Genomic DNA, 23,528 nt, shown 5'->3' on the forward strand with positions numbered 1-23,528 from the left:
CAGTTGTTGTTTCAAGAAAGGATGAAAAGCAGTTCACCATCCATTGCAATAAGCTCCAGTCTGGCGGTAGATCAAAGTACATCGGCATTGTCCTCAGAAAGGTCTGTGGTGGTATCATTAACTGCAGCTGGTTTCGTCGTCAGTTGCTGTCTCGAGCAGGGAGCTGAGCAGTTCATCATTGATTGTAATGAGCTATAGTTTGGCTCAAAATCAAAGTACACCTACACTGTTCTCAGCAACGTCTGTGGTGGGTTCAGCATCCGCAGTGGCTTCGTCGTCAGTCGCTTTTCCGAGCAGCGATATCAGCAGATCACCATCCATCGTAATGAGCTCTAGTCTGGCGATAGATCAAAGTACATCTAAATTTTCTTCAGCGAGGTCTGTCATATCATCATCCGTGGTGATGTCGTCAGTTGTCTTATCAAGCGAAGAAATTAACAGTTCGCCATCCATTGCAGTGAGCACCAGTCTGGTAATAGATCAAAGTACACCCGTATCGTCTTTAGTGAGATCTGTGGTTTCATCATCCGCGGTGATGTCGTCGTCAGTTGTTATATCAAGCAGAGACATAAGCAGTTCACATTCCTTTGGAATGAGCCCCAGTCTGGCAATAGATCAAAGTTCATTTGCGTTGTCTTCTGTGAGATCTTTGGTTTCATCATCCACAATGTTTTTGTCGTCCGTTGCTATTCCTAGCAGGGAGAGTAGCAGTTCACCATTGATTGTATTGAGCTCTAGTCAGGTGGAATATCAAAGTACACCAGCCTTGTCCTCAGCGAGATCTATGGTGGTTTCATCAGCCACGGCGATATTGTCGTCAGGTTTTATATCAAGCAGAGAAATAAGCAGTTCACCATCCATTCTCATGAGCTCCAGTCTGGCTGTTGATCAACGTACAGTTACATTGTCTTCATTGGGATCTGTGGTGTTATCATCCGCAGTGATGTCGTCGTCAATTGTTACAAGCCGAGAGGTTAGCAGTTCAACATCCATTGTAAAAAGCTCCAATCTGCCTGTAGATCAAAGTACACCTAGACTGTCTTCAGCAACGTCTGTGGTGGTTTCGTCATCTGCAGTGGTTTCAGTGGTTTCATCGTCAGTTGCTGTTCCGAGCAATGATAGCAGCAGTTCGTCATCCATTTTAGAAAGCTCTAGTCTGGCAAAAGATCAAAGTACACCTGCATTGTCCTTACCGAGGTCTGTGGTAGTTTCATCATCCACGGTGATGTCGTCTTCAGGTGTTATGTCAAGCAGGGAGAGAGCAGTTCACCATTCATTGTAATTAGCTCCAGTCTGCCAACAGATGAAAGTACACCTGCATTGTCTTCAGCGAGATCTGTAATTTCATCATCCTCGGTGATGTCGTCGTCAGGTGTAATATCAAGCAAAGAGATTGGCAGTTCATCACCCATATAGGAAGCCCAGTCTGGCAATAGACCAAAGTACACCTACAGTGTTCTCAGCGAGATCTGGGGTGGTATCATCCTCTACGTTGATGTCGTCTTCAGTTATTATGTCAAGCAGGAAGATTAGCAGTTCACCATCCATTGTAATTAGCTCCAGTTTGCCAACAGATGAAAGTACACCTGCATCGTCTTCAGCGAGATCTGTCACATCAGCATCTGTTGTTATGTCGTCGTCAGCTGCTATATCAAGCAGTGAGATAAGCAGTTCACCGTCCATTGTAATGAGCTCCAGCCTGACGATAGATCAAAGTACACCCGCATTGTTATACGTGAGTTCTGTGGTTTTATCATCCGCGGTGATGTCGCCGTCATATTTTAAATCAAGCAGAGAGATTAGTAGCTCGTCATCCATTGTAATAAGCTCCAGCCTAACCTTAGATCAAAGTACGTCTGCGTTTTCCCCAATGAGGTCTGTGGTATCATCATCCGCAGTGAGGTCTTTGTCAGTTGTTATTACGTCAACCAGTGAGATTAGCAGTCCAGCTTCCATTCTAATAAGCCCCAGTCTGGCAGTAGCTCAAAGTACAACCGCATTGTCTGCAGTGAGATCTGTAGTTTCATTATCTGAGGTGATGTCGTCGTCAGATGTTATTTCAACCAGTGAAATCAGCAGTTTACCATCCATTGCAAAGAGTTCCAGTTTGGCAACAGGTCAAAGTACGTCTTTCTCTTCAATGAGGTCTGTGGTTTCATTATCCGCGGTGACGTCAACGTCAGTTGTTGTATCAAGTAGAGAGATTGGAAGTTCCCCATCTGTTATGAGCTACAGTCTGGCAATAGATCGAAGTACACATCCCACATTGACTTCAGTGAGATCTCTGGATTCATCATCCGCGGTGATGTTGTCGTCAGATGTTATATCAAGTAGAGGGATTAGCAGTTCACCATCCATTGGTAAAACCTCCAGCCTGGTAGTTGACCACACTACATCTGCATTGTCTTCAGTAAGATCTGTGGTTTCATCATCCGATGTGATGTCCTCGTTCGATGTTATATCAACCAGAGATTTTAGCAGTTCGCCATCTATTGGTATGAGCTCCAGCCTTGCAGTAAATCAAAGTACACCTGTAGTATCTTCAGTGGAATCTGTACATTCATTATCCGCCGTGATGTCGTCGTCAGTTGTTATATCAAGCGGAGTTATTAGTAGTTTACCATCCATTGCTAAAAGCTCCAGCCTGGCAGTAGATCACTCTGCATCTGCATTGTCTTCAGTGCGATCTTTGGTTTCTTCATCCGCGGTGATGTCGTCGTCAGTTGTTATATCAACCAGAGATATTAGCAGTTCACAGTCCACTGGTATAAGTTCCAGTCTTGAAGTAAATAAAACTACACCTGTATTGTCTTCAGTGAGGTCTGTGGATTCATCATCCGCGGTGATGTCGTCGTCAGTTGTTATATCAAGCGGAGAGATTGGCAGTTCAGCATCCGTTGTAATGAGCCTTAGTTTGACCACAGCTCAAAGCACGTCTGCGTTCTCTTCAGTGAGGTCTGTGGATTCATCCTCCGCGGTGATGTCGTCGTCAATGGTTATGTCAAGGACAGAGAGAAGCAGTTCACCATCTATTGCAATAAAGTCTAGCCTGACAATAGATCAGAATACACATGCATTATCCTCAGTGAGATCTGTTGTTTCATCTTCTGTGGTGATGGTGTCTTCAATTGTTCTTTCAAGCAAAGAGATAAGCAGTTCACCATCCACTGTAATGAGCTCCAGTCTTGAGGTAAATCAAAGTGCATTAGCATTGTCTTCAGTGAAACATGTTGTTTTGTCTTCGGCGGTGATGTCGTCGTCAGGTGTTATATTAACCAGAGAGATTAGCAGTTCACCATACATTGGTATAAGTTCCAGCTTTGAAGTAAATAAAAGTACACCTGTATTGTCCTCAGTGAGATCTGTGGATTCATCATCCGCGGTGATGTCGTCGTCAGTTGTTATATCAAGCGGGAAGATTAGCAGATCACCATCCGTTCTAATGAACTCTAGTCTGGCAATAGATCAAAGCACGTCTGCGTTCTCTTCAGTGAGGTCTGTGGATTTATCCTCCTTAATGATGTCTTCGTCAATGGTTATCTCAAGGACAGAGAGTAGAAGTTCGCCATCTATTGCAATAAGCTCTAACCTGACAATGGATCAGAGTACACCTGCATTGTTCTCAGTGAGATCTGTGGTTTCATCTTCTGTGGTGATTGTGTCGTCGATTGTTATTTCAAGCATAGAGATTAGCAGTTCACCATCCACTGTAATGAGCTCCAGTTTTGTAGTAAATCAAAGTACCTCAGCATTGTCTTCAGCGAGTCCTAAAATTTCATCATCCGCGGTGAGGTCTTCGTCAGTTGTTACAACATCAATCAGTGAGATTAGCAGTTCAGCTTCCATTATAATGAGCTCCAGTCCGGCATTAGCTCAAAGTAGACCTGCATTGTCTTCAGCGAGATCTGTGATATCATCTTCCGCGTTGACGTCGTCAGTTGTTACATCAAGCAGAGATATTAGCACTTCGCCATCCATTGTAATGAGCTCCAGCCTGGTAATAGATCAAAGTACGTCTACATTGTCTTCCATGGGATCTGTAGTTTCATCATCCGTGGTGATGTTGTCATCAGATGTTAAATCAAGCAGAGAGTTTAGCAGTTCACCATCCATTGTGGTAAGCTCCAGCCTAGCAATAGATCAAAGTACGTCTGCGTTCTCCCCAATCAGGTCTGTGGTATCATCATTCGCGGTGATGTCGTCCTCATTTGTTATATCAACCAGAGAGATTAGCAGTTCAACGTCCATTGGTATAATTTCCAGTCTTGAAGTAAATCAAAATACACCTGTATTGTTTTCAGTGAGATCTGTGGTTTCATCTTCCCCGGTGATGTTGTCATCACTCGTAACAACAAGCAAAGATATTAGCAGTTCACCATCCATTGTAATGAGCTCCAGCTTAGGAATAGATCAAAGTTCACCTGCATTGTCTTCAGTGAGATCTGTGGTTTCATCATCCGCGGTGATGTCCTCGTCAGATGTCTTATCAACAAGAGATATCAGCAGTTCACCATCCATTATTTTGAGCTCCAGCCTAGAAATAGATCAAAGTACACCTGCATTGTCTTCAGTAAAATCTGTGGTGGTATCATCATCCCCAGTTTTGTCGTCGTCAGTTCTTATATCAAGCAGGGAGAAAAGCAGTGCACCATTCTTTGTAATGAGCACCAGTCTAACGATGAATCAGAGTACACTTGTATTGTCCTCAGCGAGTTCTGCGATGTTATCATCATCCCCGCTGATGTCGACGTCCGTTGTTATATCAAGCAAAGAGATTACCAGTTCACGATCCATTGTAATGAGCTCCAGCTTGACAATAGATCAAAGTACACCTGTATTGTCTTCAATGAGATCTGTGGTTTCGTCATCTGTGGTCATGTCGTCATCAGTTGCTTTATCAAGCATAGAGATTAGCAGTTCACTATCTATTGTTTCTAGCTCCAGTCTTGCGGTTAATCAAAGTACACCTGTATTGTTTTCAGTGAAATCTCAGGTTCAGTCATCCGCTGTGATGTTGTCGTCAGTTCGTACATCAAGCAGAGGGATTAACAATTCACCATCCAATGTAATGAGCTCCAGTCTAGCAGTAAATCAAAGTACACCTGCATTGTCCTCAGGGAGATCTTTGGTTATATCTTCAGCGGCATTGATGTCATCGTCAGGTGTTATATCAAGCAGTGATATTAGCAGTTCACCATCCATGGTGATGACGTCACAGTCTGACAACATATAAAAGTACACCTGCGTTGACTTTAGTGACATCTTCGTTTTCATCATCCGCAGTTCGTATATCAAAGACGGAAAGTAGCACTTCACCATCTATTGCAATAAGTTCCAGTGTAGCTGTAGTTGAAAGTACAACTTTAGCGAGGTCTCAAGTGGTTTCATCAATTTTATTGATTTCGTCGTCAGTTGCTGTATCCAGTAGTGAGATACGAAGTTTGCCTTCTATGAGAATGAGCTCTAGTTTGACAGTAGATCAAAGTACGACTACAATTTCTTCGTCGTCTTCAGTCGTGGTTTCATCAGTGGGAGTGATTTCGTCTTTATCTGGTGTTTCCATTAGCGAGATAAGTAGTTCGCCATCTTTGGGGAGGAGCAGCAGTGTGAATTCTTTGGCGATTAGTCCGTCAAGTACGGTCAGCTTATCAGTCGTTTCGTCCTCTGTTGGTAAGTTTGCTGTCGTTGTGTTGTTCCTATAATTTAAAAAAAAGATATTTTCTTGCACTAGTATAATTTTAAAGGGACCATGTCACGGATTTTAGCCAAACTTAGGCTTAGGAAATAACCATCAAATTCGCTTAAATATATAAAATAACCTTTTAAAACAGCGAAGGAATATTTAAATGACACACCAAATTCAAAAGAAGGCAAGGATGGCCAAAAATGTCGAATTTGATAAATTTAATTATTAGTTTTTCATCAAAGCCGATAAAAATTTTACTACTAGTGTGCCTTTTCAAAGGAAATACTAAAAAAGGAACATTGAATTTGATTGTTATGATTGAAACTTATTACAAATGACAAACTAAATTTTTCAAGATGCGCTTTCCGTTCAGGTTGATCAGTTAATAATAAACAGTAGAATCCTTTTTAATTAAGTTTTTGCCGTCAGTGGTAATTTGTTTTGTTTCCGTCGTAGAACATAACCAGCTACTTACAAAAAGTTTTTGTTTCAGTCATCAACGAGTGTGGCTCCTCACCATGCCGACCTGATCAAGTTTGTGAAGACTTCGTGTGTCGATGTCCTCCAGGAAAGTTTGAAAAAGAAAATGGCAACGCCTGTGAAGGTAATCTTTCAAAGCGATTATTGGAATGGGTCTTCTCTAATTTAGTACTCTGCTAAGAATGTTTAAATATTTCCTAATTGCTTTGTTAGAGGCATTTATGTTACTAGTGCTAGGGCAACAGCGCAAATTCCAACTTGTAACGCGGTAGGAGGATCCCAGGGGGGGGGGGTACTCCGGCTTGTAAATGACGGGGATGATCGAATGGAGGCAAAACTCAGGACCCAAAAAAATCCCTAAGTCTTCCGACATTACCCAAAAAAATCCCTGGACCAAAAATAACCCCCAAAAAATCCCTTGTCAAATTACCCCTAAATTGCCAGCAGGGGCAATAATATAACACAAAGAAAATCATAAAAAAATTGAACACTCGTGTTTGTTTTATTCATCATACTATAAATACGCCAAGACCGCGCCAAGGCACTTTAGTTCGTTTTTAATACCCAAAAAAATCCCCTATTTATATCAAGTCACCCAAAAAAATACTTGCCAGATTTTCCAACCCAAAAAAATCCCAGAATCGAAAATTTCAAACCCCAAAAAATCCTTCGATCATCCCCGTCATTTACAAGCCGGAGTACCCCCCTGGGAGGAGGATCCTCTCTTGCTATAGGGCAATAACGATGAGAGATAACTCCTGTGACATACGTTTCACCTGTGTTGTAATATAAGTTCAGACTATTTTGGTGTGAATAGATGTCATGCGAGAGAGGCTATGTTAACAATCAATTAATAATAATAAAAATAATTAATAACAATAATAATAATTTAATGCTTATTCGGCGCAAAATAACATGTGGATATGATCAAATGCGCCTTACAACAAATTAATTAAAAACCTAAACCATTAATATTTGACATGTTGCTAATAACTGCAAGATATTTCGTATTTTTAATTTGTAATCTTGGGAAAATGAATTGCTGGCATGAGGTATTCGTGTGAATGGTAACCTCTAAGTGTTGCTTATTAAACATGTTTAGTTAGTGACCGGTCTGTTGCTATAACATTTAAAGTTATTTTACTCTTATATTTGCGCAGCCGTCGAAGCTTATCAAGGATCGTTCAAAATAACTGGTGGGAACTTCTCGACATACACTCCAAAACTGGCGGACGAGAAATCTCCTGAATATAAAGAGTTGGCTAACAAAGTCATTACAGCGGTAAGAAACTTGAGTGTGTGAAATGTTTCTTTAACAGATGAGTGACCCTACGTCTTGTTGAGAGATGATCATTATAACATTAAGTGGTAGTAATCGTCTTCACCTATTACATTAATGACAACAACAACAAAAGTAATGATTATGATGATGATGATGATGATGATGATGATGACAATAATAATAATTATAACAGCAGGGACAACAATAACAAGTTTTCACCATATCTTTTAATGTAGAAACTACAAAATAAGCGAAAAGATGATAGCCTTCCAGAATATAATTTAATGCTGTAAAGAAGCAAGTAAACAAGATATGCCGCATCGAAAATAGTTAACTTCGGATAAGATGTTAATCATCTATGTCACGAGCTAGCGTGGGACAATTTGAAATAAAAGGGTTCCAACCTAGACCTATGAACTCACGCACACTGGTAGAAGGCGCTATCGCTGAGGTACAGAGAACTGGCGAACTAGGTCGTTTTTTTTAAAATTATTCATTAAGTAGCTTTCATATAAATTTTTCTTAATCTACAGGTTGACCAGGTGTACAACAAGTCAAAGCTGGCTTCAATTTACCAAGGATGCGAGATTCTGGGATTTAGGTACTGAGAAGCACACTGGAAATATTAACGAAGAAAAGCTTCACTTTCTACATGTTTTATGACAAAAGAAAATAGTGATTTAAACAAACCGTAGCGATGTCAGGTTGTGTTATTTTAGTATATTCTCCGTGTTGCACAATTTTGCGTTTCTTGTTGCACAATACATGTAATAAATACTTAGAATATGACATTTCTATCTTATGTTATTATTTTCATTTTACAAGTCCAGCCCATCAATTTATGTACACGCTTGGTATTTTTACAGACAAGGCAGTGTAGTCGCTGATTTTGTGATCAATTTTCAACCAACTGGCAATGCAACCGTATTGCCAACCGCACAGAAGGTTCTTAACGAAAGCGTGACTCAGCCCCAGAATACATCCAGCTTTGGGGATTTGCAAATTGATCCAGCATCGGTTATACTAGAAGGTGAGAAACCACTTACGTTTTTACAAGAAAAATAGCTTAATTGTTCATCTCATGAAACGTACAGTACATTGTATTGACAAATTTGTTCCGTCTGCTTTACTTACTAAAGTATAATATCTCATGTATCCCATACATAGTTTTTCTTTTTAATTTTTCTTTTTTATTGTAGATCGTGACGAATGTCAAAATGCAAGCACCAATGACTGTGATAAAAATGCCATCTGTTACAACACTGTTGGATCATTTGAATGCTTTTGTAAGGAAGGGTTCACTGGGAATGGAACAACATGTCAAGGTAACAACCAAAACTTAACTTTTGATTTATCGTGGAAGGAATTCAAAACAGGCCTTAATGTGCTTGATAAATCCATTTCTTGTCTTCGTGCAATGCCAGCCACCCTGGTATAAGGAGAGTTTTCGCATGAGTTGATTTTAACCACACCATCCTTTGACCTGGATGAGATTTGAGACACATTCTTCTGTGCTATACTGTTTGAGTTTCGATTGCAAAAGAGGTACAAGCATAATAATAGACACAGACATACCAAACGACAGAGAGAGAGACACACACATGCACAGCCGTGCGTTATCACAGACAAAGGACTGACCAATTAAGAGACTGACAAACAGAAAGACCGACAGAGATAAACATACAGAATCGAAGGCGGAAAGACTGACGAACAAAGATATGGACAGGCAGACATAAGTGAGGTAGATATAGATTGATATATTATTAACATAATTTAGACAAAGTATTTCCACTCTGGATACAAATATTTTCCATCTATCATCTGCAGTGATTTTGTCGTCGGTTGCTGCATCAAGTAGGGAGATTATCAGTTCGACAACCATTGTAATGCGCTCCAGTGTGGCGGTAGAACAAAGTATACACAAATTACCTTCAGTGAGGTCTGTAGTGGTTTCATCATCCGTAGTGCTATTGTCGTCTGTCCCCGTTTCAAGCAGTGAGATTAGCAGATTACCATCCATCGTAGTGAGCTCCAGTCTGGCAGTAGAGTAAAAGTACACCTGTTTTGCCTTCAGCTAGGTCTGTGGGGATTTCATCATCCGCAATGATTTCTTCATCCGTTGCGAGCAGGGATTTTAGCAGTTTCCATTCCATTGTAATAAGTTCACCTGGCTCGTCTTCAGCGACGTCTCCGCTGGTTATATCATCTGCGGTAATTTCGTCGTCAGTCGCTGTTTCAAGCAGTTTAGAGATAACCAGTTCTCCTTCCATTGCAATGAGCCCCAGTCTAGCAGTAGATGAAAGTACACTTGCATTATCTTCAGTGACGTCTCTCCTGGTTTCATCGTCAGTCGCTGTTTCAAGCAGAGGGATTAGCAGTTCACCATCCATTGCAGTAAGCACCAGTCTGGTAGTCGATCATGGTACACATACATTATTTTCAGCGAGGTCTGTGACGGTTTCGTCATCCGCAACAACTTTGTCGCAAGTTGCCACATCAAGCAAGAAGATAAGCAGTACTCCCAGATTGTCCTCCTCAACTACTTTGTTGGTTTCATCATTGTCGGTAATTGCGTCGTCAGTCCCTGTTAAAAGCGGGGAGATTAGCAGTTCACCAACCATTGCAGTGAGCTCCAGTCTGGCAGTCGATCATAGTACACATACATTGTCTTCAGCGAGTTCTACGGTGGCCATCATCCGTATTGATTTTGTCTCAGTGCTGTTCAAGCAGGAGGACAGCAGTCACCATCATATATGAGCTCCCTGGCAGTGATCATAGTTCACTAACACGCGCAGCAAGGTCTGTGGTGTTCTCATCCGCAAGATTCGTCGCTAGTTACCATAGCAAGCAGGAGGATAGCAGTGCACCATCAATTGTAATAAGCTCCAGTCTGGCAATTGTCAAAGTACGCTCCATTGTCTCAACGAGGTCCATTGGTTATCATCCTCAGTAGTTTGCCATTGGCTGTTGTATCAAGCAGTTCGATAAGCAGGTGCCCTCCAGTCTGTTGGTAGATAAGTACACCTGTTCTGTCTTCATCGACTACGACTCTGCTGGTTTCTTCATCTGCGGTTATTTCGTCGTCAGTCTCTGTTGGAAGCAGCGAGATTAGCAGCTCACCATCCATTGCAGTAAGCTCCAGTCTGGCAGTTGATCATAGTACAGGAGCATTGTCTTCAGCGAGGTCTGTGGTGGCTTCGTCACCCGTAGTACTGTCGTCGTCAGTTGCTGTTTCAACATCGATTGTAATGAACTCCAGTCTGGCTGAAGATCAAGGTACACGCACATTACCTTCATCGAGGTCTTTTGTGGTTTCCTCATCCATAATGCTTTCGTCGCCAGTCTCAAGCAGCGTGTTTAGCAGCTCACCATCCATTGCAAGGAGCTCGAGTGTGGTAATAGATCAAAGCACATCTGCGTTGTCTTCCGTTAGTTCTTTTGCGGCTTCATCATCAGGAGTGATTTCGTCGTCAGTTGCTGTTTCAAGCAAGCAGATTATCAGTTTACCATCCATTGCAGTGAGCCCCAGTCTAACAGTCGATAAAAGTACACAAGCATTGTCTTCAGCAACGTCTCTCCTGGTTTTATCATCTGCGGTGGTTTCGTCGTCAGTAGCTGGTTCAAGCAGCGAGATAAGCAGTTCGTCATCCATAGGAGTAAGCTCCAGTCTGGTAGTTGAACATAGTACACCAGCATTGTCTTCAGCGAGATCTGTGGTGGCTTCGTCACCCGTAATGTTGTTGTCGCCAGTTGCTGTTTCAAGTCCGGAGATTAGCAGCTCACCATCTATTGTTATAAACTCCAGTCTGGCGGTAGATCAAAGTACACGTACATTACCTCCATCGAGGTCTGTAGTGGTTATATCATCCATAGTGCTATCGTCGCAAGTCTCAAGCAGCGAGATTAGCAGGTCATCATCCATTGCAAGGAGGTCGAGTGTGGTAATAGATCAAAGCACACCTGTGTTGTCTTCTTTGAGGTCTTTTGCGGCTTTATCATCAGGAGAGATTTCGTCGTCAGTCGCTGTTTCAAGCAAGCAGATTATCAGTTCTCCATCCATTGCAATGAGCCCCAGTCTAACAGTAGATCAAAGTACACATGCATTGTCTTCAACAACGTCTCAACTGGTTTCATCATTTGCGGTGATTTCGTCTTCGGTAGCTGTTTCAAGCAGCGAGATTAGCAGTTCAACACCCATAGCAGTAAGCTCCAGTCTGGAAGTTGAACATAGTACGCAAGCATTGTCCTCAGCGAGGTCTGTGGTGGCTTCATCATTCGCGATGATGTCGTCGTATGTTGCCATATCAAGCAGGAGAAATGAGCAGTTCACCATCCATTGTAACGAGCTTTAGTCTGGCAATAGATCAAAGTAGAGCTCCTTTGTCTTCAGCGAGGTCTTTGTTGTTTTTGTCATCCTCAGTAGTTTTGTCACCTGTTGATGTATCAAGTACTTCGATAAGCACTTCACCATCGAAGACAATGAGCTCCAGTCTGGAAATAGATCAAAGCACACGTACACTGTATTTGTCGACTTCTCTGCTGGTTTTATCATCTGCAGTGATTTCGTCGATCATTCGTTGTTTCAAGAAGCGAGATTAGCAGTTTACCATCCCTTACAAAAAGGTCCAGTCTGACAGTTGGGCAAAGTACACCAGCATTGCCTTCAGCTAGTTCTGTAGTGGGTTCATCATCCGAAGTGCTGTCGTCGTCAGTTTTTGTTTCAAGTCGGAAGATTGGCAGTTCACCAACCATTGCAATGAGCTCCAGTGTGGCGTTAGATCAAAGTATGCCCACGTTATCTTCAGTGAGGACTGTAGTGGTTTCATCATATTCAAGTGTCTATCGTCGTCGGTTGCTGTTTCAAGCCTGCAGATTAGCGGTACACCCTCCACTGAATTGCGCTCCAGTCTGGCAGTAGATCAAAGTGCTACCTGTATTGTCGTCAGACAGGACTGTGGTGGTTTCATCATCTGCAATGATTTCTTCGTCAGTTGGTATATCAAGCAGCGGGATTAGCAGTTCACCATCAATAGTAATTAGCTCGAATCTGGTAGTAAAGGAAAGTACACCTGCATTGTCTTCATCGACGTCTCTACTGTTGTCATCATCGGCGGGGATTTCTTCATCAGTCGCAGTTCCAAGTAGGGAGATTAGCCGTTTAGCCTCCATTGCAGTGAGCTCCAGTCTGGGAGTTTATAGAACACCTGCATTGTCTTCTGTTAGGTCTATGGTGCCTTCATCATCTGGAGTGATTTTGTCGTCAGTTGCAGTTTCAAGCAGGGGGATTAGCAGCTCAACCTTTTTAGTGAGCTCCAGTCTTGGAGGTAGATCAAAGTACGTCTGCATTGTTTTCAACGAGGTCTGTTGTGCTTTCATCATATCGAGTGTTTACATCGTCAATTGCTGTTTTAAGTAGGGAAATACAAAGTGCACCGTCCACTGTAGTGACCTCAAGCCTTGCAACAGATGAAAGTACACCTGCCTTGTCCTCAGCGAGATCTCTGGTGGTTTTATCATCTTCAGTGATGTTGTCGTCAGTTTCTTTTTCAAGCGGGGAGATAAGCAGTTCATCAACTATTGTAATGAGTTCCAGTCTGACGGCAAATCAAAGTATATCTGCGCTGTCCTCATCGAGGTCTGTGGTGGTTCCATCATCCGTGGTGATTTCGTCGCCAGTTGGTTTATCAAGCTTTAAGATTAGCCATTCACCATCCGTTTTAACGAACTCTAGTCTAAGCATAGATCAGAGTAGACCATCATCGTTTTCAGCAAGGTCTACTGTGGTTTCATCATCCGCAGTGCCTTCGTTGTCAGTTGGTATATCTAGCAGGGGGATAAGCAGTTCGCGATCTATCAGAATGAGGTCTAGTCTGGCAGCAATATCCTCAGCGAGTTCTGTACTTGTTTCATCATCTTCAGTGATTTCCTTGTCAGTCGCCTTATCAAGCAGTGCGATTAGCAGCTCACCATCCATTTTCATCGGTTCTAGCCTCGTGTTAGATCAAAGTACACCTGTATTGTCTTCAGCGAGGTCTGCGGTGGTTACATCATCCGTAGTAGTTTCGTTGTCAGTTGCTGTTTCAAGTAGAGATATGAGCAGTTCACCATCCATCGTACCGAGCTCCAGTCTAGCAGTAGATCAAAGTACACCTAAATCATCTTTAGTCAGGTCTGTGGCGATTTCATCATCCGCAGTGATTTTGTCATCTGTTGGAGTAGCAAGTAGTGGGATTAGCAGTTCATCATACGTTGTAATGAGTTCCAGTCCGGCAATAGATCAAAGTACAGCTATATTGTCTTTAGCGAGGTCTGAGTTCGTATCGTCATCCAAGGTGATCTCGTCGTCAGCTGCTATATCAAACAGGGAGATGAGCAGTTCAGCATTCCATTGCAATAAGCTCCAGTCTGGTAGTTGAACAAAGTACACCTGTACTGTCTTTAGCAAGTTCTGTTGTGGTGATTATCGTCCACCGTGATTTCGTCATCCGTTAATGTATCAAGAAGTGAGCTGAGCAGTTCACATTCCATTGTAATGAGCTCCAGTCTGGTAGTTGATCAAACTTTACCGTTATTGTCGTCAAAGAAATCTCTGCTTGTTTCATCATCCGCAGTGATTTTGTCGTCAGTTCCTGATTCAAGCAGAGACCTTAGCCTGTCACCTTCCACTGTTATCAACTTCTAGTCTAACAGTAGATCAAAGTACACCTGTATTGTATTCAGCGACGTCTGTTGCAGTTTCATCCTCAGCAGTGATTTCATCATTCTTTGCTGTATCAAGCAGTGGGAAACACAGTTCACCAGTCACCGTAACGAGTTCCAGTCTAGTGGTAGATCAAAGTACAGATGTATTGTCTTCAGCGAGATCTGTGCTTGTTCCATCATTCGCTGTGATTTCGTCGCCAGTTGGTGATTCAAGCAGAGAGCTTAGTCTTTCACCATCCACTGTTATGACTTCTATTCTGGCAGTAGATCAAAGTACCACCTGTATTGTCTTCAGCGAGCTCTGTGGCTGTTTCATCATCCGTTGTGATTTCGTCATTCGTTGCTGTATCAAGCAGTGGGATACGCAGTTCACCAGTCATTGAAACTAGTTCCAGTCTGGTAGTAGATCAAAGTACCCCTGTATTGTCTTCAGCGAGCACTTTGGCTGTTTCATCATCCGTAGTGATCTCGTCATCAGTTGCTGTATCAAGCAGCGCGATAAGCAGCTCACCATCTGTTGTAGTTAGTTCCAGTCTTTCGGCAGATCAAAATAAAACTGCATCTTCTTCAGCGGGATCGGTGCTTGTTTCTTCATCTACAGTGTTTTCATTGTCATGGTGATGTTTCAAACACGGAGATAAGCAGTTCATCGTTCACTCTAATAAGGTCTAGTCTGGCAATGAATCAAAGTACACCTGTTTTGTCTTTAGCGAAGTCTGTTCCGGTTCCATCGTCCGCAGTGGTTTTGTCGCCAGTTGCTGTTTCAAGCGGTTCAGAAATAACCCGTTCACCGTCTGTTGTAATGAGATCTAGTCTCGCAATAGATCAAACTACACTTGTTTTTTCTTCAGAGAGATCTGTGCTTGTTTCATCACCTGCAGTGATTTCGTCGTCAGTTGCTATATCCACCAGTGAGATTAGCAGTTCACCATCCATTGTAATGAGCTCCAGTCTGGCAGTAGAAAAGTACTGCTGTATTATCTTCAGCCAAGTCTTCGGTGGTTTCATTATCGTGGCTGTGAAACTATCGTCAGCTGTTATATCAAGCCGCAAGATAAGTAGTTTGCCATCTATGAGAATGAGTTCCAGTCTGACAATAGTTCGAAGTACACCAGCATTTTCGTCAGTGAGATCTGTCACAGTTTCTTCATTGGGAGTAATTTCGTCTTCAGTTGCTGTTTCAAGCAGGGAGATAAGTAGTTTGACTTCTATGGGATTGAGCTCCAGTCTGGATCCTTCGGCGATTAATCCTTCGAGTACGGTCAGCGTATCAGTCATTGAGTCCTCTATCGGTAAGTTCGCTACAGTATTTTCAGGTTTTTTTTTCCAATTTATGTTAAGATTTGCTAGGGGAACTATATTTTTGAGGAAGATCTCTACTTTAACAAATTGCATTACCATGTCGTATCCGGATTTTACTGGTTCGGTAAGGTAATTTTGTGGAACAGTGGGTCCTACTGGCCGAACCTCGGAGAAATGTTTGATAAACTCAAAGAACTGAACTTACATTGGATTACTCCAAATTTGATTAATTCAAGAAATTAGTGTTTTTATCGAAGCCTTCAAACGTTTTACTGCTAGTGTGCTTTGTCAAAGAATACAAGATGCAGTAAAACATTAAATCCGTTGTGTTATGAATAAAGCGATTAAAGTAATCTCTTTTTAACGCGGGCATCTAGTGCTGGTACTACAATCGAAGCTCTCGTAAGCGGACACCCTCGGGACGCGAAAAAAGTGTCCGCAACTGGAGCTGGCCGCTTACGAGAATGGTTCTCGTAAGCGGCCACTAGAGATGTAAGGGATAGATGGCCGCTTACTGGAGCTTGCCCAGCTAAAAATAACCGGACGGACGTGGATGACGACAAAACAAACACTGAAATATGGTACTGTAATCGGTACTGTAAAATCATTGTGACGATTGGCGATGTGAAGTTGATTGATAAAAACAAACAGCGCGGTTGTAAAATAGGATTTTCTTTGGAGTGTCCGCTTACGGGAGCTTAAAAACAAAGAAAAAGTCTAAGTCGTAATCTCTGAAGGTGTCCGCGGCCGCTTACGGGAATGTCCGCTTACGAGAATGTAAAGATACAGAGTTTGTATGGGAGTTAAAATGGGGTTTCAAACAAGGCGGCCGTAAGTAGAGCTGTCCGCTTACGAGAGTGTCCGTTAAGAGAGCTTCGACTGTATTTTCTTAACTATTAAAAAAGTTAAACTTCTTTCTCGGACTTTTGCTTATCAAAAATTAATATACAGTTTTTATTTTCTATTTTTTTTGATCCTTTGAAAGTTAGTTACTGCCATCAGTTGTAATTTGTTTTGCTCCTTCCATTTGTCAAATTTGTTCTTAGGTCGGTCTCGAGCATAGGTTTCTTTCTGTTTGTGCATTTAAATAAATTCATTTGAAATTCTTGTAACGTGGCATATATTATAAGTATTTGTGAAAACGCTTTTATAGCGTAATGAACATCTTTGTCCTTGGAGCGCTTCCGTAACATTTTTTATAGCTCTGTTGATGATGACCTCCAAGAGAGTCCAAAGGTCTGTATTAATATACACAATCAATTATTAACAATATTTTGTTTCAGTCATCAACGAGTGTGCCTCCTCACCATGCCGACCTGATCATGTTTGTCAAGATCACGTGTGTCGATGTCCTCCGGGAAAGTTTGAAAATGAAAATAGCAAAACCTGTGAAGGTAAGTGTTCAAATCGATTATTATAATGACTCTTCGATTATTCACTACTCTGCTTAAATATTTCCTGATTGCTTTCAAAGAGGATTTTGAATAAATGTTGCTAGCGCTATAGCTATAGCGCGTTAACTTCTTATCCCGGGGGAGTGAGACTTTCTATATGGCAATGGCGATAAAAATAAGAATTAAAAGGATGCTGTGACGTACATGTTACGTGTGCTGAAATAAACGTTCAGACTCTTTTGGCGTGAATAGATGTTCTGTGAGAAGCTATGTTGACGATTATTATTCTGAAGGTTGGCGATAACTGGGAGCTATTTTCTATTTGGGTTTTCTTGGCAAATGAGTTGCTGAAACGAGTTTTGCGCGTAAATGGTAACGTTTGTCTCAGTATTGCCTGTTGGTTGGTGTACATGCATAGGGAATGACCAGCCTGTAACTAATAAAGTGTTTTTACCCTTAAATTTTTGCAGCCGTGGAAGCTTATGAAGGATCATTCAAAATAACTGGTGGGAACTTCTCAACATACACTCCAGCACTGGCGGACGAGAAATCTCCAGAATATAAAGAATTGGCTTACAAAGTTATTACTACGGTGAGCAACTCGCGTGTGTAATATTCTTCTTACAGAATAAGGAAGAAGATTAAACTCTTCCAGAATGTACGTCTAATGCTTTAAAGAAATGAATAAACAACACAAAAACAACAGCAACAGCCGCATCTTATAGTAAAGTAACAATTAACAAAAAAAGCTATGTGTATGTTTCGAACATAGCCTTGTTGCTAAAACGAAAAGGGTTAAAGGGACTATGTCGCGGATTTTATCAGATTTTTGAATAGCTAAAATTTATATTAGTGTCGCAGGAAACCTAAAATTAATGGTCCATTTTTATTGAAAATTGCTATATTGGACCACTGAAACTGTTGACGGGCATCTTAGCTGTGGATGGATCGGATTAAAACGGATTGCAACTAAGCTAACGTTTTCAAGTTGTTGCTGCGCGTCATCAAAAAATCGATATTTATAGCCGAAGGTTGATTTCTATCCGCAAATTAAGGTTATAATTATCTTCCTTTAGATGTTCAAAGATAATGTTTTATGGGTTAAGTTGCCCACCACTTATTTCAAAAGAGTTTAGATCAAAAGTCTATGAAATGCCCGTGACATAGCTCCTTTAAGAGTTAATCCTCTATGACAAAAGCGTGGGATAGTTTGAAAACAAAGGATTTAAATCTATCACCTATGGACGCCCACACACCGATCGGACGCGTGAACCTCTGAGCAACGGAGAAACGCTTGGTAAACTCGGTCATTTTCTTAAAATTGCTAATTAAATAGCTTTCATGAGTTAATCTTTTTACTCTGTAGATGGACGAGGTTTACAACAAATCAGAACTGGCTTCAATTTACCAAGGATGTGAGATTCGTAGATTCAGGTACTGAAGAAAGTTAATGTCTTTATTTTATTTGCCTACCACCAATTTTAGAACAGTTTAAAGGAAATCCGCGAAATCCGCGTGACTTAGCTCCTTCAAGTACTTAGAATCAGTCCAATTTACCCAGCATGTAATTAAAATAAGTAACCAAAAGACGTGAAAGAAAGCTCGTTTGACGAGTCATAATTTCATTGTTTCTTGTGTCTGTGTGCCTGTCTTCTTTCAAACTCTCGAAGAATTTTACATGAAGTCAGGAAGAAAATTCATTGTATCCATATATCAAGTGGTTGAAACTGTACTGTTATCCAAGACTTAAAAGATGTGACGTTTCTATCTTATGTAATTATTTTCATTTCACAAAGTCTATCCGTCAATTAATGTACACGTTTTATATCTTTACAGACCAGGCAGTGTAGTTGCTGATTTTGTGGTCAATTTTCAACAAACTGGCAATGCAACCGTACTACCAACAGCCCAGAAGGTTCTTACCGAAAGCGTAACTCAGTCCAAAAATACGTCGAGCATTGGAGATTTGCAAATTGAATCAGCATCTGTTAAACTAGAAGGTACGAAACTCCCAATTCTCTTTTCATGAAGAATAGGTAAATAGTTCATATATAAATGCTTTTCATGCCATTAACTTTTAAAAAGCTTCCTTGTGATACTTTTTTGCTTTGCTGCAGAATACTTTGTCGATAATATTACAAATTTGTGTCATATGTCTTCAATTATGACCTCACTCAAGGTCAATTATATTTACGAAACACACAGCAAGACCGTACATAATCATTGTAGGCTTTTTAATTTTACCTTTTTTCTTTTGAAGATCGTGACGAATGTCAAAATGCCAGCACCAATGACTGTGATAAAAATGCCATCTGCAACAACACTGTTGGATCATTTGAATGCTTTTGTAAGGAAGGGTTCACTGGAAATGGAAAAACATGTCAAGGTAACGATCACAACAAGTTACAACTTTTGATTTACTTTGTGAGCAATTCCAAACAGTCTTAATGTGCTTGATGAGGTCATTCCTTCTCTTTATGTAACACCAGCCACGCTGGTATAATTGAACATACTGTACATTACACCATACATGTGCTATACTGTTTGATCTTTGATTCAAAAGGGGTGCAATCATAGTAATAGACACAGACACACTAAACGACAGAAACATATGCACAGACAGACGGAAACACAGACACATAGACCATTTAAGACACAAACAGCTAGACTGGCAGACATACATACAGAGAGACAGACAGAGGACAGACAGACAGTCAGACAGACAAAGAGATAGGCATGCAGAACAGAGGAAGGAAATACGGACGAACAGAGATATTGACAGGCAGATATTACGAACGTTATTTATACATAGTATTTCCACTCTGGATACAAATATTTTCCATTTATCACCTTCAGGGATTTCGTCGCCAAGCAGTTCACCAACCTTTGAAATGAGTTTCAGTATGGCGGTAGATCAAAGTACACCCACACTACCTTCAGCGGGGTCTGTGGTGGCTTCATCATCCGTTTTGCTATCGTCGTCAGCTGCAGTTTCAAGCACGAAGATTAGTAGAAAACCTTCCGTTGTTTTGAGTTCCAGTCCCTCCACTGTAATAAGTTCTAATTTTTCTTCAAAGAGGTCTCTACTGGCTTCATCCTCCGCCATGGCGTCAACTTCAGTCGCTGTTTCAAGAAGCGCGATAAGGAGTTCGCCATCGGTGAGAATGAGTTCCAGTCTGGCAAAAAATCAAAGTACACTGTCATTGTCAAAAGCGAGGTCTGTGATGGGCTCATCATCTGGAGTGCTCCTGTCGTCAGTCGCTGTTTTAAGCAGCGAGATTAGCAGTTCATCCATCGCAATGAGCTCCAGTCTGCCAATAGATCAAAGTACACCCGTATTGTCTTCAGCTAGGTCTGTCGTGGATTCATCATCCGCAAAGATTTCTTCGTCAATGGCTATATCAAGCAGGGAGATTAGCAGTGTAACATCCATTGTAATAAGTTCCATTTCGCCAACAGATCAAAGTACACCAACATTGTCTTCATCGAGGTCTCTCCTGTTTTCGTCATTCTCGCTGGTTTACTCGTCCATGGCTGTATCTGGCAGTGAGACAAGTAGTTTGCCATCGCGGAGAATTAGCTCCAGTCTGGCAATAGATCAAAGTTCAACTGCATTGTCTTCAGCGAGGTCTCCATTGGCATCATCATCGGCAGTGGTGTTTTCATCAGTTAATGTATCCAGCAGTGCGATAAGCAGTTCGCCATCGACGAGAATGAGTTCCAGTCTGGTAAAAGATCAAAGTACACTTGTATTGTCGTCAGCGAGGTCTGTGGTGGTTTCATCATCTGCAGTGATTTCGTCCTCAGTGGCAGTTTCAAGCAGCGAGGTTAAAAGTTCTCCATCCATCAGAATAAGCTCCAATCTCACAATAGATCAAAGTACACCTTCATTATCATCAGCAAGGTCTTCGGTGGCTTCATTATCGGAAGTGGTTTCGTCGTCAGTCGCTGTTTCAAGCAGGCGGATTACCAGTTTACTATCCACTGCAATGAGCCCCAGTCTAGCAGTAGATAAAAGTACACTTGTATTGTCCTCGGCGACGTCTTTGCTGGTTTCATCATCTGCAGTCATCCCGCCGTCATTCGCTGTTTCAAGCAGCGAGATTAGCAGTTCATCATTCATTGCAATAAACTCCAGCCTGGGCGTAGATCAGAGTACGGCTGAATTGTCTTCACAGAGGTCTTTGATGGCTTCATCCTCCGCCACGGAGTTCACTTCAGTTGCTGTTTCAAGCAGTGCGATAAGGAGTTCGCTATCAGTGAAAATGAGTTCCAGTCTGGTAGTAGATCAAAGTACACCTGCATTGTCTTCAGTAAAATCTTTATTGGCTTCGTCATCTGTAGTGGTTCTTTCATCAGTTGCTGTTTCAAGCAGTGCGATAACGAGTTCGAGAATGAGTTCCAGCCTGGCAATAAATCAAAGTAGTCCTGCATTGTCCTCAGCGAGGTCTGTGAAGCTCTCATCATCTGGAGTGATTCTGTCTTCAGTTGCTGTTTCAAGTAGGCAGATCAGCATTTCGCCATCCATCGTAATGAGCTCAAGTTTGGCAGTAGATGAAAGTTCGCCTGTATTGTCTTCGACAAGTTCTGTGTTTTTGTCATCGTCTGCCGTGATTTCCGCGTCAGTCGCCATGTCTAGCAGGGAGATTAGCAGCTTAACATCCATTGTAACAAGTTCCATTCCGGCAACAGGTCAAAGTACTCGTCCATTGTCTTCAGGGAGGTCTCTGCTTGCTTCGTCATCCGCAGTGGTTCTTTCATCAGTAGCTGTATCAAGCAGTGAAATTATCAGTTCTCCTTTGACGAGAATGAGTTCCAGTGTTTCAATAGAACAAAGCATATCAGTATCGTCTACAGCAAGGTCTCTACTGGTTACATCATCCGAAGTAATTTCTTCGTCTGTCGCTGTTTCAAGCAGTGATATCAGTAGTTCACGATCCATTGTAATGAGCGCTAGTCTGGCAAGTACATCGTCTTCATTGACGTCTGCGATTGTTTCATCATCTGCATTAGTTTTGTCATCAATTGCTACTTTAAGCAGCGAGAGAAGCAGTTTGCCATCGGTGAGAATGAGCTCCAGTCTGGCAACAGATCAAAGTACCGCTGCATTGTTCTCAACGGGTTCTTTGGTGGTTTCTTCATTTGGAGTTATTTCGTCTCTAACTGCAGTTTCAATCAGAGAGAAAAGTAGTTCGCCATCTTTGGAAGTGAGCTCCAGTGTGGATTCTTTGGCGATTCATCCTACAAGTACGATCAGTTTGTCAGTCGTTTCGTCCTCTATTGGTAAGTTACTTCGCTGTTTTTTTTGTGTATTGAATGGAATTAAATATTATTTAAAAGAACTTATTACCATTTTGCATCCGGATTTCACTGGTTTTGTGTTTGATGAATTTTTTGAAATGTGACCTTGAATGAATCGTTCATCGAATATCTCTATTGAATATGTATTTGTTTCGTTTTCCTGAAACTTTTTGATGAATTTATTTAAAATGCTTGGGAAGACGACAGCTTTATTGACTATACTCCAAGGTCATATTTCTTTGTGGTTGAAGAGCTTGTGTATCATTGATATCACTGATAGATCTCTGCAGTATAGACTATCAACGACTCACATTAAGTTTTTGTTTCAGTCATCAACGAGTGTGCCTCTTCACCATGCCGACCTGATCAAGTTTGTGAAGACTTAGTTGGAGATCACGTGTGTCGATGTCCTCCAGGAAAGTTTGAAAAAGAAAATAGCAACGCCTGTAAAGGTAAGAGTCTAAAGTGATTGTTGGAATGAGACTTCTATCTTTTATCATCCTACCGAGGAAAATTAGAATATTGCTTTATTCTGTCATAGGAGATATTAAATGGACAGTGACCGTAAGTATGCTGATACAGACAACCTGTTATTCGGTTCTTGTCTTGCAAGTTTTGAATAGAACGTAATTTGTTTTGATGTGACTAGAACTTGTCCACGATTGGTCACTATCGAACTAGTCAGATCGTTAATCTTTTCTGATTGATCCAACCAACCCGCACTTCTAGTTGTTTTTCAGTTGGTTATTGACCACGCGAGATGTGACGATATTGAATGACAAACTATGCAGCACGAAGATATCTAAAAAATTTCCTTGTACCTTCTGGTAATACACGAGGGAAGGTACAAGGGAGTTTCATGTACATTGTGGTATAATACATATGCGAAGGTACATGGTAATTTCTATGTATCTTGTGGCAATAGATAAGACAAGTTCCTTGAAAATTTCTGTGTATGGTGTGACAATGAACAAGGTATATGTACATGGACTTATATGTACAAGTATCTTGTGGCAATACATAAAACTAGTTACACGGAAATTTCCATGTACCTTGTGAAAGTAATTGAACAAGGTACATGGAAATGTCTCTGTATCTTGTGACAATACATACAACAAGGTACATGCAGATTTTCATGTATCTTTTGACAATACATAAAATAAGGTACATGGAAATATTCATGTAACTTGTGACAATGAATAAGAGGAGGTATAAGAAATTTCCACGCAACTTGTTGCAATTCTCAAGACAAGAAACGTGGGAAATTCTCTGTGCCTTTAAGCAGCACAGACGTAAAAGTACATGGAAAATGTCCATGCACCTTTTACAACTCGGGTGTACATAGTAATCTCGACCTGCTTGTATGCAGCACAGACGTCAA

General features: G+C 41.3%; 1 protein-coding gene across 1 annotated transcript in view; it reads left to right on the top strand.

Annotated features, from left to right (window-relative positions):
• Nucleotides 1–71: 71 nt before the first annotated feature.
• LOC144659384 (uncharacterized) overlaps nucleotides 72–23,528 on the top strand; it is a 39,818-nt gene continuing 16,361 nt past the window's right edge. The window contains 22 exon segments of the mRNA XM_078519793.1: nucleotides 72–1,278; nucleotides 1,417–5,212; nucleotides 5,214–5,670; nucleotides 6,180–6,290; nucleotides 7,327–7,448; nucleotides 7,982–8,049; nucleotides 8,315–8,478; nucleotides 8,648–8,773; nucleotides 9,276–9,497; nucleotides 9,499–10,073; nucleotides 10,463–11,799; nucleotides 12,254–12,442; nucleotides 12,865–13,780; nucleotides 14,418–14,768; nucleotides 14,770–15,442; nucleotides 16,736–16,846; nucleotides 17,317–17,438; nucleotides 18,213–18,280; nucleotides 18,683–18,846; nucleotides 19,107–19,232; nucleotides 19,703–22,129; nucleotides 22,477–22,599. Coding sequence (XP_078375919.1) covers nucleotides 404–1,278; nucleotides 1,417–5,212; nucleotides 5,214–5,670; nucleotides 6,180–6,290; nucleotides 7,327–7,448; nucleotides 7,982–8,049; nucleotides 8,315–8,478; nucleotides 8,648–8,773; nucleotides 9,276–9,497; nucleotides 9,499–10,073; nucleotides 10,463–11,799; nucleotides 12,254–12,442; nucleotides 12,865–13,780; nucleotides 14,418–14,768; nucleotides 14,770–15,442; nucleotides 16,736–16,846; nucleotides 17,317–17,438; nucleotides 18,213–18,280; nucleotides 18,683–18,846; nucleotides 19,107–19,232; nucleotides 19,703–22,129; nucleotides 22,477–22,599 — 13,123 coding nt within the window. The 5' untranslated portion in view covers nucleotides 72–403.

Source organism: Oculina patagonica, chromosome 7, assembly GCF_052425735.1.
Source record: "Oculina patagonica isolate OP01 chromosome 7, crgOcupat, whole genome shotgun sequence".
In the NCBI taxonomy this organism is placed as follows: Eukaryota; Metazoa; Cnidaria; class Anthozoa; order Scleractinia; family Oculinidae; genus Oculina; species Oculina patagonica.